At 37.4% G+C, this 17,091-nt stretch overlaps 1 protein-coding gene across 1 annotated transcript in view; it reads right to left on the bottom strand.

Moving 5' to 3' along the window:
- Positions 1–17,091, bottom strand: part of NF1 (neurofibromin 1) — a 243,357-nt gene that overhangs the window by 40,558 nt on the left and 185,708 nt on the right. Inside the window, exons 37-47 of the mRNA XM_026452251.2 lie at positions 16,727–16,929; positions 12,287–12,480; positions 10,565–10,705; positions 10,125–10,404; positions 9,459–9,673; positions 9,168–9,229; positions 8,902–9,016; positions 8,246–8,347; positions 6,422–6,562; positions 3,058–3,184; positions 440–571 (exon numbers count right to left, since the gene is read on the bottom strand). Coding sequence (XP_026308036.1) covers positions 440–571; positions 3,058–3,184; positions 6,422–6,562; positions 8,246–8,347; positions 8,902–9,016; positions 9,168–9,229; positions 9,459–9,673; positions 10,125–10,404; positions 10,565–10,705; positions 12,287–12,480; positions 16,727–16,929 — 1,712 coding nt within the window. The remainder of the gene's footprint in view (positions 1–439; positions 572–3,057; positions 3,185–6,421; positions 6,563–8,245; positions 8,348–8,901; positions 9,017–9,167; positions 9,230–9,458; positions 9,674–10,124; positions 10,405–10,564; positions 10,706–12,286; positions 12,481–16,726; positions 16,930–17,091) is intronic.

Raw genomic sequence — 17,091 nt, 5'->3', positions numbered from 1 at the left:
ATTCCAGATAAAATCACATAAGGAATGAATACTGAAGAGGCAGTCACTTGTAGGAGATGGCAAGTAGATTAGCTTAAAATAGCTCATCCATTTGAGCTCATGAAATTTGGAGAAAGATAACAGAACTGAGAAGGCTATTTAAGGGCCCAGGATGCTAGACTGAAGCATTCAGATTTTATGACGGATAACAGAGAGCCACTGTTGTGTCTTGAACCAAAGATGACCAAGGGAACACATTTCAGATTTTAATGGGAATTAAATTTATTCCTACAGAAAAATGTTCTGGCAAAACTCTCAAAATTTTAATCACTAAAGGACTAGATTGTGAACTTTCTACTCTGCCAAGCAACCGCCAAAAAACCTATAGGTATTTGCACTTTTTGGGTGATACTTACATACAGCTGCAGCAAGATTAATTTTGTTTATTTTGTGTTTTTACCTGCTAAGTAGGCCACGCTCTGTGTATTCACTTCAAATTTGTCACAATTTCTGTGTTTGTTAACCAGAGTTAGTAGTGTATGTAAAATTCTGACTGTTCTTGCAACAATGGCAGGTGAAGGATGCCTGTACCCTACAAACAAACAAACAAACAAATAAGAATTAATTTTTTGAACAAGTATCTGCTGAGGTCTTCTTCCCTGACTAGCAACTCTGCAAGGAAAAGAAGTATAACTCCTACTTTCCAAGAATAGCCATTTGGGAAGGTAAAACATACATCTGTGAATGTGAATAATTAACTATGTATAAGATTAAGTACCAAAAATGTGTAGAATATAATAATATTCCCTGGAACTCTATAGTACTCCAGGAAGAGGAAAATTAAAAAACATGATAGTCTTTCAGATCTTCTATTCCCTAAAGCAGCACAGGGATTAAAAAAAAATCTATGTATTAGAATTCTCCTTAAGATTTCTTTTGAAAATAGAGTTATTTTACAAAAACACTTTTAATTAAAAGAAAACCTAATGACATAGGAAATATATGCTCTAACAGCCCAAAAAATAGGGTTGATTAGAGGATAAATTTGATCTTTGGCCAGCTTTTAATCATTAATGCTACCCCCATTTAAAAATAGGTGATTTGAACATGGAAAGTATCTGGTATTCTTTTCTTGTCTTTTAAGACAGAGTCTCACTCTGTCACACAGGCTAGAGTGCAGTGGTAGGATCTTGGCTCACTGCAACCTCTGCCTCCCAGGTTCAAGCAATTCTTGTGCCTCAGCCTCCTGAGTGGCTGGAACTACAGGTGTGCACCACCTCACCTGGCTAATTTTTGCATTTTTAGTAGAGATGGGGTTTCACCATGTTGGCCAGGCTGGTCTTGAACTCTTGGCCTCAAGTAATCCGCCTGCCTCGGCCTCCCAAAGTGTTGGGATTACAGGCGTGAGCCGCTGTGCCCAGCCTGGTATTCTTCTAGATATAAAGAATAAGTAAGCACTTTATTAGCCCAGTTGCAATTACTTATCTTGGTATCCTTTAGTAAGTGTAGTATTTTTTGAGAAATCCCTACTGACCTTAGAGATTAACACTGTCAATATTTTTTGTAGAAATTTCCTAAGAAAGTGAAATCAAATGCATACATTCATAGTAGTGGGTGTATGCATCTCTCTCTCTCTCTCTCATAAAAACTGGGGGAATCTCCATGGTTCCTCAAGCCTAAGATTTAAATTGATACAAAATTGTTGACTCAAGCTATAGCTTGAATCTCTATTGTGGCCAAATCCACTGCTGAGACCACTGGGGTTCATGCCAGCTCCTTCTCCCAGGTCTTACTTTACCCTGCTTTGCTTCTGACCCACCACATGCTGTTCCTATTAACTGCAGTCTCTGGCCATGACTGCCCCATGTTAATGAACCAAAGTTAACAAGCTGTGAAGTCAGCAATGGGGAGTAAAACCAGGTTAGGAAGTGAATGAGCTGGCTCTGAGGAATAGCTAGAGATCACTGGCTATAAGCAATATAGAAAGGGGTGAGGATAGGGTACCAGAAAGGTGAGATACAATGGTATAAAATAATAGTATTAATCAACAGTAAACTATAAACAGGTTGAAGAAAATCTGTGATCAAATCTCTTAACATTTTCTAATATAAATTATTCAAATAATACTCAGTGATTTGCAGTCTGTTTTATTTTAAAAATCAGTAAGATACTTAGGTATTGTTATTATTAATAATAATACAGCTATTCTAAGACTCAGTATGTAGGTTTTTTAGGAATCAACTCTGTGGTCTTTTTTTTTGAGGCAGGGTCTCACTCTGTCACCCGGGCTGGAGTGTAGTGGCATGATCATGGCCCACTGCAGACTTGACCTCCTGGGCTCAAGTGATTCTCCCTCCTCAGCCTCCCAAGTAGCTGGGACTATAGGCATGTGCCACTGCACCTGGCTAATGTTTTGTATTTTTTGTAGAAAGGGGGTTTCACCATATTGCCCAGGCTGGTCTCGAACTCCTGAGCTCAAGACTTGATGCTTCTGCTTTGGCCTCCCAGAGTGCTGGGACTACAGGTTTGAGCCACCATACCCAGCCAGAATAAACTCTTTGGTTTTTCAGGCAAATATCATATTTGATATGGAAATGAGGCTCTCATAAAACACATATTGAACAAAACACAACTCATTAGGACAGATACAGTTTGCATTTATTTATTTATTGAGACAAAGTCTCACTCTGTTACCTAGGCTGAGTGCAGTGGTGTGATCATGGCTCACTGTAGCCTCGACTTCCCAGGCTCAAGCAATCCTTCCATCTATGCCTCCTAAGTAGCTGGGACTACAAGCACGTGCCATCGTGTCTGGCTAATTTTTATATTTTCTGTAGAGATGAAGTCTTACTATGTTGCCCAGGCTGGTCTCAAACTCCTAGCCTCAAGTGATCCTCCTGCCTCAGCCTCCCGAAGTGTTGGTATTACAGACGTAAGCCACCACACCCAGCCTAGTTTGCATTTAAAGTAAGACATATGGGCTAACTTACTTCAATTTATTTCAAGTAATCACTTACTCAAATTACTTCTGGTTTCCTAATACTATTTCATAAAAATATTCTAACATAAGGCTTTTACCTTTTAAAAGGTGTCCAACCAATGCAAAGTTAAAGTTAGAGTTGAAATTGAGTCCAACAAAATGATCCATTTGCTTGCAGTGCCACTCCAGAGGATTCCGGATTGCCATAAATACTTCCTCTGGACTCTATTAAAGATAATCATGAGACGGTTGATGAGGTTCACATAGTAGCTTTCTTTAAAGGCTCATTTAATTGGTTTTTGTGCTCAAAGATATGACAAGATAAGTAATCCTTTCAATCTGAGAGAAATTATTTTCAGTTGACTGCAGAAAAACCACAGAACATTTTAGCTACTACAAATTAACTGGTGCAAGACAGTCAAACATATGAATAAGAAGATGGTGGAAGATGAAATCACTTTTATTTACAATACAAAATAAATGTCAATTTACATCCTGGTGACTTTTAACATGCTTATTAACTCTTGATGCCTAGCATCATAAGGGCACCAGAATCAATATTAGCGCCTGCTACTGGGCTGTTCTGAAGATGAAAATACCGAGGCAGATGCCCCATTTGCAATGCTCCATTTGCAAATACTCTTTTTTTTGAGACGGAGTCTCACTCTGCTGCCCCGGCTGGAGTGCAGTGGCACCATCTTGGCTCACTGCAACCTCCTGGGTTCAAGTGATCCTCCCACCTCAGCCTCCCAGGTCGCTGGAATTACAAACATGTGCCACCCTGGCTAATTTTTGTATTTTTAGTAGAGACAGGGTTTCACAATGTTGGCCAGGCTGGTCTCGAACTCCTGACCTGAAGTGATCCTCCCAACTCGGCCTCCCAGAGTGCTGGAATTACAAGCATGAGCCACTGCACCCGGCCAATCTGCAAATATTCTTAACATATAAATAGCCAACAACTAGATATCACTGACCACCATTGTCCCAAAATAGTTCTAGAAAAAGGGCAATGAGAATTAGGAAAGAGGAGTTCTAGTCCCAAAACAGATGTACAAACATGGGCAAGTGACTTAACTTCTTAGTTCCTTTCTAATTTGCAAAATGGAGATCTGATTAATAAACTCCATAAGACCTCCTACCCCTAAAATTTTGTGTCCATATATCTCAGACCCATAGCTGTTCCAGGTTCACACTACATCTGGTAGTCTGAACTAATAATGTTTAGACCAAGTATCTTTACACTTAAAACCATAATCCTGTTCTTTCTACCCACAGTTCAGTTAATTTCACTTCAGGCAAATCTCATTGTATATACACATTCTTTTAAAAACATTCCCCTCTTTTCTCCTTGACGCTTCCCATTTTTATCCAAAGACAAAAGGGACATAATTTCATACTATTTTATTCTCTCCTCTATTCTCTATGAACTAAAATCCAACCCCAATCAAATCTCCATTTTACAAATTAGAAAGGAATTAAGAAGTAACTTGTGTAGGGAGACCCCTGAAACTATTGCTACAGAATCAAAGAGGAAATGCTCCTGATTATTTTAAATATAAAATTGCATGCAGGATTGTGTAAAGACAATGCCAGGATGGACTGCCAGAATGAGCCAACAGCATGTGATGTGCTTTCCCCCTGCAGAGAGCCTATGAACAGACATGCAGTCAGTCAGGGAGGTTTCACATCACCAAGATTCCTATCCCAGAAAAGCAGATGTTCATAGCTCTGGGAATGGAATGCGACCCTTGTGGAGAGCCTATAAATGGACGCATGAGGGGTGCCTGTTCATATGGATAAGATAGGGCAATAAATGCCCTCATCCTGCCACAGCTCTTCTAGGCCTCTTTAGGGTTAAGGCATACTCCCTTCTGAGAATTTCTGGTTTAACAGGTTGTCTAGCTTCATGTCCTGTTTCTATGGATTGTTTGTAACCAGCTTTTGCTGCAACTGTTACTGCTGATTAATATCTTACTAATCAGAGGTTATGGAGAGACTGTGCTTCTGTTTTAAGGCTCTGTTAGAAATTACTGATGCACATACTGTATTATAAATTCTTATCTCTGTATACTGTACTTCTGTATATAGATACTATGTTAAAGAATTACTTTCACCCCATGTGACCATCTCACCTCATAATCAAATGACCCTAAACCCCTCACTAACCTACCCCCACCCTCACTAAACTTAATAACAAATGCTGGTACATCCAGTGCATTGATGACATCACAGGACCAGAAGGCGGTTGACCCCCCTGGATCCAGCTTTCACTATCTTGTGTGTGTCTACTATTTCTCGACCTGCCAATCTGCCTGGGAACAAAGAGCGAGCCTCGTTGTACTGCAGGCTGCTGGCCAGATCCCGCAACAAACTTGCCCATGTTCATATATATACACACACACACACACGCATGTGCACACACACATGCATACACACACACCATTAGCACCCCTCCTAACATTTATTAACCTTAATTGGAGTTGGATTTTATATGTATATTATATATATATACACACACACATTCATATATGTATGCACATAATTACATATATATGTGTGTGTATAATATATGTATACACACATTTTTTTTTTGGAGACAGGGTCGCGCTCTGTTGCCCAAACTGGAGTGCAGTGGTGTGATCTCAGCTCATTGCAAGCTCTGCTTCCTAGACTCAAGCAATCCTCCTACCTCACCTCCCAAGTAGCTGGGATTACAGATGCATGCTACCATGCCCCGCTAATTTTTGCCTTTTTTGTAGAGATGGGGTTTTGCCATGTTGCCCAGGCTGGTCTCTAACTCCTGAGCTCAACTGATCCACCTGTCTTGGCCTCTCAAAGTGCTGGGATTACAGGTATGAGCCACAATTGCTGGCCACTAATGGTATATTTTAAAGTAAGATTAGACAGAAGGAAAAAACTAGTAAAATTAAGTACCCAAAAGTTTCCTTTAGACTCTCCAGTTTCCTTATCTGCTATGAATTATACCTATTTTTCATTAAGTGGCATTATTAAGTAAAAATAAGATTACTTTTATATTATTTCTTCACTTGTGAAATAGGTGGCAGAGAATGCTAACCTTTACCTTAAGGTTATGAAAATTAAAAATAATAGTGCTTAGCATACAGCCTGGCATGGTAGCTATTAATATTATTACCATGTATTATTTATCCTCATTCTGTAAGGATAATCATGTATTATTTATCCTTATTCTGGAATTCTACTAGTATTAGGCCAGTACTTTTTTTTTGTTTTATTTTGCTATTTTTATATAAAAAAATACGCATTCGAGTTTACATAGTTCTTTATGAGCTGATAAGGAAATATACTCACAATAAGTTACATTATAGAAATTCATATTTAAGTTATGGACTTCTTGTGATTTTAAAAGAATAGCAACAATAAAAGATGGAAGAGTATTCTAAATTTGAGTAATCTAGGAACCTCAAGGGAAAGCTTGCTTACCTTGTCATTGAATATACGGAGACTATCTAAAGTATGCAGGTTTTGTTCAAGAAGTGCGGTGCCTGCTGAATACAAGTTGACTTCATCAAGCTGCAGCACAGCCACAGCTACCCAAAAGAGGGCTTTGTGCAGAGGTGAGTCCTGGCAAAGGAGACATGTTTGAGGCTAGTAAGATGAATCATGACGTAGTCTCTTTCAAAACACACTGCAGTAAAAAATAAAGCAGCTTATCTTCCTAAATTACTCATGTTTTCTCTTTTGGGGAAGATAAAGATACAGGTAAGCTCTTCACCTTTCCATATGAATAACTAAAGACACTGTTAGCTGGACTTAGAACATTACTTAGCACCTCCTTGACTTCTTCCTGTTCTTTGACTTCTAAATCCAGTCACCAAGGTTTGTCGATTCTTCTAGAGTAGTCTCTTTCGTATCTGTCATTTCTTTCTTATTGCTAATGACATTACCACATGCCAACCTTCTTTATTATAAAGGTGGATTCTTTTTACCTCAGTTTCTCCCTACTCCAATCCACTGTGCACACTATCACCAGGATCTAAGTCCTGCTTTCATCACATGACTTGTCTGCTTAAAAACTGTACATTTCCAAACTCTTTCCTGAACAATGCTGAATATGAGATGAGGTCTATCCAGTCCTCACAACTTTCCCTCTCTTGATTCCTTTGAAAAGTTTCTCCATTACAACTAGAATGTTCTACCTACCTTCCCTGCATTGTCCCGGCATTCTTGTGCAGCTCTCTTTACCTACATTAACTCCTATGTTTCCCTTTAACTTTAGTTTAAACTCTGTCTTTTCAACTTCTTGTCACTCTTAACCAGTATGGTAATCTCTTGCTGCTCCGAATTAAAAGCATGTATTATTGGCAATCCTTATTTAGCACTGTGATATTAGGGAAAATACATGGACTTTAGAGTCAAATAGTATCACATTAGAATCGTGGTTCTTTTATTAGGTATGTGACCTTGGGCAAGTTATTTAGCCCTTCTGAGCTCATTTTCACTTATAAGATGGGGACCAGAGAACCATTTTGTATAATACAAAATTAGGATGTTTGTAGACAAACCAGGAATATAACAGGTATTTATTTCTCTGTTATCTCTCCCAAGTCTGGCATACCTTTGTACTCAAATCACAGAATTAAACTGCTTTAGAACTGGAGGGTAACACCATGCCATTATCTAATCTAAGATTTTTCATTTTATTAATATGAAAACATGATGTCCAGATATATTAAATATAAAAATGGGTTAAGCTCAGACCATCCTAAAACAGTGGCCACATCATTTTACTCCTTTTAAATATCATCTTCATTTGGCACCCAAACTCTTATGATGATCAAGTATACTTCTCTCAGTTCTAATTTCTCCATAGTAATAATCACTAACATACTATGTATTTGGTTTACTTTATTATCCACTCACTCCCCAACCTCCACACCCACCCCAGAAAGTAAGCTCCATGAAAGCAGTGAGTTTTATGGGCTTTGTTAGTACTCTATCTTTAGCACCTAAAACAGTCCTTGGCAATAGCAGATAATCAATACTTATAAGATAAAATAATTAAGAATATATACCTATCTTTCCTTTAGCACTGATGAGACAAAAAACTTATAAGCACTTGAGAACATACTAGCCATACTTACTCTTCTTCTAATATGACTACTTGAAACAACTAAGAGGTTCTACTTTAACTATAGCTTTTTCTTTATAACTTATTCTCATCTTATTTTCTAAACTCTTTGAAAGAAAGTAACATTCAACACTGATACCCAAAATGAATGTGCTCATTTTCTGTACAGTAATTACCTTATTAAGAAGTGGCTGTAATTTGGTTAACGCTATTACTGTAGCTTCTATCAGAACTTGACTGTTGTAAGTATCAGGTCCTTTTAAGCAACTCTCAAGTGCCTTTTAGGAAAACAGAATTTTTTATTTTACTTTCATTGAAATAAAACATTAACTCCTAAACTGAATCTCAGAATGAATTCAGGAACATTTACTTATTTAATAAATGCTAGAATGATTTCTAATGCTATGGTGATCTTCGTAGCTAGCTTAATGTACATTTGTTTTCTTATGTTTTGATATTTCTACATTATAAGAGTCAGACATTATGATAGTAATTACAAATTAAATAATTTTATACAAGGCTATAGTCTTACCATATAATTAAATACTTTGAAAACTGGTAAAAGACTAAGTGTACCTGCTTAGCAAAAGAGGCAACATATTTCATTTTAAAGACATCTTCCTTATTGAAGTAATCAGAGTTTACAAATAAAGACAGCTTCTTTAGAGAAGACTTCAAATAATTACAATAAATAATCAAGATACATTTTAAAGGCTTAATAAGTAACATATTTTATTGACCTCAAATTTAAATGTCTTTTAGAAAAATGAAAGATATGCTTTACAACTTGAGAACCATAAATATTTGGGAGAAGTGGGGGTGGAACAGGTACCTTGCTAAGAATACGGATAATCTGCTTTATCTGCCCATGAGACACTCGTTTGCTAATACACCCAAAGACAACAAGAGCTCTTGGTTGCAGGGATGGATTATATTGGAATGCAAATCTGCAATTAAAAGATCCACAGAACTTATAAAAACCTTTGTGTTTATATATACTAAATACTAAATTATAAATTATAATATTGATCATACAGTAACAGCTGTATTTTCAACAATACATATATTTTTACAACTTATATTTAATTTGGGACATACCTTTGAGCTAGTTCTGTCCACTGGTCCAGCCACTTGCATGTTGGAATATCTCTCATGCATGCCTAAAAAAGGGGATACTCTGAATACATATGTACATAAATGTTTTTAGAACTGTTAAATGTTTATTGTGATGTCATTAAGTGACCTGTTACCAATAACATAGTCCATCAAGTGTTTCATTTAAGCATTAAGTACAAAATAGCACAATAAAGCAGTATTTCTTCTATATAGTATTTACTTATTTTTTAAAAAAGATTTTAACTTAGTTTCTTATCATTTTGCCTTCTCTACCTCCATGATCTCCAACAAAGCTTCTGTGACTGTTTCCAAGGATGTCAAAGCAAAAGTCTCTCTCTCATAGGAGCCAGGAGAGAATGACCTGTCCCGGTAACTGGAACGGAAGGCAATGACAGCAGCTGACTTGACTTTGCTAATGCCAAACAGCAAGTAAAATTTGGGTAATGAGAATTCTGTCAGACTGAGCCTCAAAACTTGCTTGGTCTCTTCTGTAAGAGAATAAAGGAACAAGTAAAGACAGAAAATATTACTTTTTAATTTCTAAAGTTCCATGCTTCATTTTGAATTTAGAAAATCTGAATACCATATAAAAATTACATAATCATGCTCCCTAAATCAAATCTCTAGATACATTGTATTAATGCTTCTTGCTTCATTTATTTACAAATTAGTGCTGGTAATGGAACACGGTCAACTGGCACTGAGTATTCTGCTTATGGGATAACTACAAGGGTCTACATGACAACTATGCTTTACTATAGCTTGATATAGAATGGAAGTAATTTATTTTCTTTTTGGTAATATTGCATATCATTACCACAGGCTTAAATTAGCAACTTGGTGTTAGGGCACCAACATAAATAAGATAATCCATATTGATCAGGTGAAGTAAAATGGAGAAAGGAACTGGTAAACACAAATTCCTTTCCGAGAACTTACCACTAAAATGAAGCTGTGAACAAGTACACAGAGAGTGAATGATATTAATGACCAGTCCATGTGTGGAAGCTCTAAGGGAGAGCGGACCTGTGGCTACTAAGAAAGTAACAACGTGGAAGAGGTAGGGAAGATGAGCTGCCACATCAAGGGAATTGTTGAAGGACAGCATCAGCATGTAGCGTGCTAAAATAGCAATATCATCCCACATAAGATGTTGTTCTAAAGTAGGAGTTGGAGATAAGCATGTCTTGTCAATTATTTTGCACATCCTTCCAATAACCTGTAAAGAAGCAGGATTTTTTTTTTTTTTAAAAAAACATGGGACTAAAAGTTTTAGCACAAAAAAGTTCAGTTTAATTTAAAAGTAATTACAAAACAAAAAACCTCCTGATGATAAAACAGATATACTATAGTACAGAGGGCAAAAGAAAAGTGATTACCTTGCTTGAAACCAATTTCACATTTCCAGAAGCCAAAGCTACAGCAGTATCTGCCATCACCTCAGCTTTTATTGATCCCAAGCCACCTGTTGCACTGGTTTTGATGAAACTGTCTAGTACAACATCAAGCAGATCTGTAATCTAGTTGAAGAAGGAAAATAACATGTTTTTAATCACTCTACCAATTTTTAATTTAAAAATATTCATTGGAACAGCCTAATCAATATGAAAATTCTATTTTACCTGAGGCCTCAAAAATACTAGATTTTATTTACAGACCTGTCAGTAAATACAATTTATTATAAAATATCCAGGAAAGGATGAGTATATTTATTTGATTCCTTCAGAGATTAAGAGATTGGCATTGAAAAATTTTAAAACTCTATCAATACTACCTTCAGTCACTTGCAAAGTATCTCTGTGCTTTTCTAAGACAGTAATGTAGGATCAATATAAAATAGTTATTTGAAAACACAGAGCTGGGTGCAGTGGCTCACGCTTGTAATCTCAGCACTTGGGGAGGCTGAGGCAGGTGGACTGCTTGAGGCCAGGAGTTCAAGGCCAGCCCGGGCAACATGGCAAAACCCCCCCCAAAAAAAAAAGAATTAGCCAGGTGTGTTGGTGTGCACCTGTAGGCCCAGCTACTTGGGAGGATGAGGTGGAAGAGTCCCTTGAGCCTGGGAAGCAGAGGTTGCAATGAGCCGAAACTGCACTACTGCACTCCAGCCTGGGCAACAGAGTGAGACCCAGTTTCAAAAAAAATAAAATATAGGAAATGACATCAAGTACCAAGATGTTTTCTAGGGCTGTAACACTGGCTCTAAGGTTATTTCAAATTATTTGGAAGAGCAGCAGCAGTGTTTGAGTGAGGACATTATTTCCTTAATAGATTACTCTGAAGAAATGATATGCCTAATTCTTGTCAGATAAAAATAAAATTTACATTATATCCTATTTTAATACTGGCATCCTTATGTAGAAATATAAATGAAAGCAGATGTCGGCCGGGCGCGGTGGCTCAAGCCTGTAATCCCAGCACTTTGGGAGGCCGAGACGGGCGGATCACGAGGTCAGGAGATCGAGACCATCCTGGCGAACACGGTGAAACCCCGTCTCTACTAAAAAATACAAAAAACTAGCCGGGCGAGGTGGCGGGCGCCTGTAGTCCCAGCTACTTGGGAGGCTGAGGCAGGAGAATGGCGTAAACCCGGGAGGCGGAGCTTGCAGTGAGCTGAGATCTGGCCACTGCACTCCAGCCTGGGCGACAGAGCGAGACTCCGTCTCAAAAAAAAAAAAAAAAAAAAAAAAAGAAAGCAGATGTCCCAAATAGCATCAATAAGAAGAAACATCTACTGCCACCTTTGGAATGTAGAGAACTAGAATAAAGCACTATTTACTAGAAATGTCATCAGATTTCTACAATTCTATATAATATATATATATATATATATGCTAGTTATTTGCACACACAGTCTATAATTATGCCAAGAAGGAGACTGTGCAAATCACTAGCTTTTCTCTGGCTCTGAGACATGCACTAGACATTTACAATTTTGAATCAGATGAAGAGCTGGGTGAGTGTCTACATGCTTTCTGAAGGAGGAAATTGTGCTTTCTACAACTCTATCCCTAGTATCTGGGGCAGTGCTTTGCCCAACATGGGCACCAGATAAATACCTGCATAAAGGAGATACTAGATAAATATTTGAGCAAACTCAATACCTGCCCAAGGCTTCCCCATATTTTTGCTTGAATAGATGGGTACATCTGTTTTTCATTGATGGTCATTGTTATCAGCTTGTCAAGAATAGCAGTAACTCTTTGTCGTTTGGCATCATCATTATGCTTGCAAAAACGAACTAGATTTGACAGCCATGGAGTCATATATTCCAAACAAAGATGTTTCAATTCAATACCTGGAAAAAATACACTATTAGCATGTGATGGTCAATGAAAATCACATCAACAATTATTTAATGTTAAGAATTCAGGGAAAAAACAGTAAAAGGTAAAGACCATTACCTAGAATCAGGCCTGGAGAAAAGAGACTTGGCAAATATATTTTTGTAGAGGTGAAAAAAGAACAGTCCTTGAAGAAAGTAATTTTAAAAGCCAGTAAGCCAATTTTTGAAAAGTTTTATCTTATTTTCCTCCATTTTAGTCCTTTCTTCTTAAAAAGGTGTTTTATTCTCATTATAAAAGGAAAATGTGGTAATCACAGAAAGTTTGGTAAAAGGAAAGCATCATCACAAAAATGAAAACTGTATTAACATTGGTGTATCATCTCATCTCTCCTCAGGCTTTCAAATTTATGTAGAGTTAAAGTACATTTATGTGTGTGTACATAAGTATAATCCACTCCCACTCCCCCCAAAAACTGGGATTATGTTATACATGCACTATACTCTGAATATTCTTTTCAGTGATTACACTTAGATTATTATTATTTTTTGAGACAGAGTCTCGCTCTGTCACTCAGGCTGGAGTGCAGTGGCTTGATATGGGCTCACTGCAATCTCCGCCTCCCGGGTTCACGCCATTCTCCTGCCTCAGCCTCCCGAGTAGCTGGGACTACAGGCGCCTGCCACCATGCCCAGCTAATTTTTTGTTTTTGTATTTTTAGTAGAGACAGGGGTGTCACCGTGTTAGCCAGGATTGGTCTCGATCTCCTGACCTCGTGATCCGCCCACCTTAGCCTCCCAAAGTGCTGGGATTACAGGAATGAGCCACTGCGCCTGACCTATACTGAGATTGTTTATTCAACATTACAAATTCTGCGACCTTTTTTTTAACTTACTTGAAAAAGCTTCACATTTATAAGACAAAAATTGTACAAAAATTTATACACTTTACCTAAAGTCTCAAAGAATTTTTAAAATTGTAAAATGTACACAACATAAAATTTACCATTTTAACTATTTTTAAATGTACAGTTCTGTGGCTTTACCCATTTTTAAGGGCACAGTTCAGTGGCATTGAGTACATTCAAATCATTGTGCAGCCATCACCACCATCGATCTCCAGAACCTTTTCATCTTCCAAACTGAAATTCTGTAACAAAGCCATTTTTTAATGGCTTCATATTATTGCATCAGATGGAGAACCAATAATTTAATCAGTTCCTTATTCTTTGACTTTTGGCCTGTTCATTTTTTTGCTATTATAAATAATATCATATGAAGTTCTAAAGTAGGCAAAATACATCTATGCAATAGAGGTCATAATAGTGTTTACTCTTGCTGAAGGGAGGGTACTGAGTATATCCCTCTGGATGCTGGAAATGTTCTGTCTTGATCTGGAGATACTTTCATGATGTATTTGCATGTAAAAGTTCATCAAGCTGTTGACTTAAGATCTTGCACTTTACTGATAAGATATACCCTCAATTAAAAAATCTACGTAAAAATAATGCTATAATAAACATCTTTTTTTTTTTTTTTTTGAGACGGAGTCTTGCTCTGTCACCCAGGCTGGAGTGCAGTGGCGCGATCTTGGCTCACTGCAAGCTCCGCCTCCCGGGTTTACGCCATTCTCCTGCCTCAGCCTCCCGAGTAGCTGGGACTACAGGTGCTCGCCTTCTCGCCCGGCTAGTTTTTTGTATTTTTAGTAGAGACGGGGTTTCACCGTGTAGACCAGGATGGTCTCGATCTCCTGACCTCGTGATCCACCTGTCTCGGCCTCCCAGAGTGCTGGGATTACAGGCTTGAGCCACCGCGCCCGGCTATAATAAACATCTTAACATTATTTAGGATAAACGCTAAAAAGCAGAATCATGAGGACAAAAGATATGAATAGTCTTAAGGTCTTGTTATCCACTTCCAAATGCCTTTCTAGAAAAATTGCCCCTACTCACAATTCCAGACCACCAGGAATAGATCTTAAAAAAAAAATCTTTGCCAAGCTGATAACTAAATATATTATCTTACTATTCTTTCAATTTGCTTTTATTAGTGAATTTCTTAAAATATAAATAGATATATTTTTTTGAGATGGGGGTCTCACTATGTTGTGCAGACTGGTTTCAAACTCCTGGGCTTAGCGATCCTCCTGAGTAGGTGGGATTATAGGCATGTGCCATGGTGCCTGGCTTTTTTCTTTTTTTGTACAAACATTCTTTTTTAAAACATGATTTGTATGTTACTGTTAATCCACTTTTTATTAATCTGTAAGCACTCTTCATGATTAAGGATTTCATTCATTCATTCATTCATTCATTTTGAGGCGGAGTCTCCCTCTGTTGCCCAGGCTGGAGTGCAGCGGAGTGATCTCGGCTCACCGCAACCTCCGCCTCCTGGGTTCAGGCGATTCTCCTGCCTCAGCCTCCTGAGTAGCTGGGACTACAGGCATGCACCACCAAGCCCGGCTAATTTTTGTATTTTTAGTAGAGAGGGGATTTCACCATATTGGCCAGGCTGGCCTCGAACTCCTGACCTTGTGATCCACCCACCTCGGCCTCCCAAAGTGCTGGGATTACAGGCATGAGCCACTGTGCCCAGCCGATTGAGGATATTAATCATTTATCATATTTGCTCCAAATGTATTTCCTAGTTTTTAATTATCTTCACTTGTGTTTATTTTTTAGTAGATATGTTTTGAAGTTTTATGTAGTTAAATCTGTTCGCTATTTCCTTTGTTTCATTCTATCCCTTTTTTACTTCATATGTCCTTACTCATCTAGAAAGCAATTAAATATTCACTTGTTCCTCTTCTTTTTAAAATGGTTCCAAGCTTTTATATATAACTTTTAAAAATTTATTTTTATTTTTTTTTTAAATAGAGACAGGCTCTCACTCTATCATCCAGGCTGGAGTGCAGTGGTACAATGATAGCTCACTATAGCCCTGACCTCTGGGGCTCAAGCAATCCTCCAGGCACAATCCTCTTGCCTCAACCTCCCAAAGTGCTGGGATTACAGGCGTGAGCCACCACACACAGTCCTACTCAACTCTTAAATACAGGCAGAACACACTTGGTATCCTGTGGTGTACGGTGAAGATGAAGACCTAATTTAAGTCATTTCCCAACTTCATTTCTTAAATGACTTAATCTCTCCCGCATCAGTTTGTGATGCTTCTTTATCAATCTGTTTCTCTTAAACTGATCTGATGGCTGATTCTTGCACACTTATGTTTTAATTATTGTACTGCTATAAAGTGTTCAGACATCTGTACTATCAAGTCTCAAGTCTCCTTTCAATATTTTCTTAGCTATTTTTGCACTTTTATGTAGAATTTAGAATCATTTAAGCTCTATCTCCATTCTCAATCCTCAAATCCCATGGTTATTTTGATGAAATTACATTAAATTTGTAATAATCTGGGAAGAACTGTTCATGCGGGAACACAATATGGCTTTACATTCACTCAACTCTTTTCTCATATTAATATTTATCACTAAAGTTTATACTTTCCTTGTTTTGTCTGTCCTACACATTTTTTTGGTTAGGGTTATATTCCTACATCTCTTACCTGAAAAAGAGTCTTAGTGAATTGCTGAAGCTTTTAATTATCTAATATAGAAAAATCAAGAACTATGTTTGAATGCAGAAAAAAAAGTTTTACGTATTACTGGGAAAGGAAAGGGAAGAAAAGGTCAGGAAATATGCTGGGAGAAGATCAACGTTTATAAAGCGATTGGATATAAAGATGGACAAATATAAAGAGTGGATGTTAAATTTATGAGACTTAGTTAATACCAAGTCAGAACTGACTCTGGGCCTTGTATTATGTGCCACTGTGCTTGCTCCCCATGAACTGTACATGTACAATAAAATCATTGTTCAAAGTCAACCTGAAGAAAAGAGAAAATGATTAGTTCTCTAAAATTAAGGAGGCAACATGGATACTTATGTGAACTTTTCTGCAAAGAAGAGAAATGCTGAAGCTACTTAAACTGTAACAGTGAAGAAAAGCAGTGGTCCAGAGGTGTGTAAAGTACCAAACTCTTGCCACTTTGCTTTTATTGTCAGAATTTTGGTGGATTTCTCAATGTGGCCTACCAAAAAGTTCCTTCAGTTACAGGGTACCACAGATATAAAATCGGAAGAGGAAAAAAAGTAAAAATATAAGTGAAAGGCTTCACCGGCAAATTCTGAAATGAAAGGGTTTTCTTTGAATTCTCTTAGAATAATTGTTAGTATTAAAGAAAATTATCATTACTTACTAGATTTGCTAAATCCAGAAATACACTCTTCCAAAAATTCTAACGTGAGGTGTGGCTCATTGGCTGCCAGTGTCTTACTAATAGAGACAATAAAGAGGGTGTTGTTGGCAGGGATACATAAACCTGATGTCTCTAGTAACTGGCCCTCGATTTTTAAATTAAAGGTACAAGTTAAGGCACACAGAAGATTATAGGCAGCTGACCTAGAAGAAAACACAAATGAAGTTGTTTTAAAACGTATTTTTCCTTATAGTTCCAAAATTTTTTCATAACATACAATTTGTGATTCTATTACAAAGTATGATCAACTATTTTTAAGTTTTATGATCAATTAGAAATAAGATGTTATAATTCCACAGTAAAAC

This window comes from Piliocolobus tephrosceles, chromosome 16 (assembly GCF_002776525.5).
Source record: "Piliocolobus tephrosceles isolate RC106 chromosome 16, ASM277652v3, whole genome shotgun sequence".
In the NCBI taxonomy this organism is placed as follows: Eukaryota; Metazoa; Chordata; class Mammalia; order Primates; family Cercopithecidae; genus Piliocolobus; species Piliocolobus tephrosceles.
Note: the sequence above shows the minus strand (reverse complement) of the source record. Positions and strands in the feature narration are given on the sequence as shown.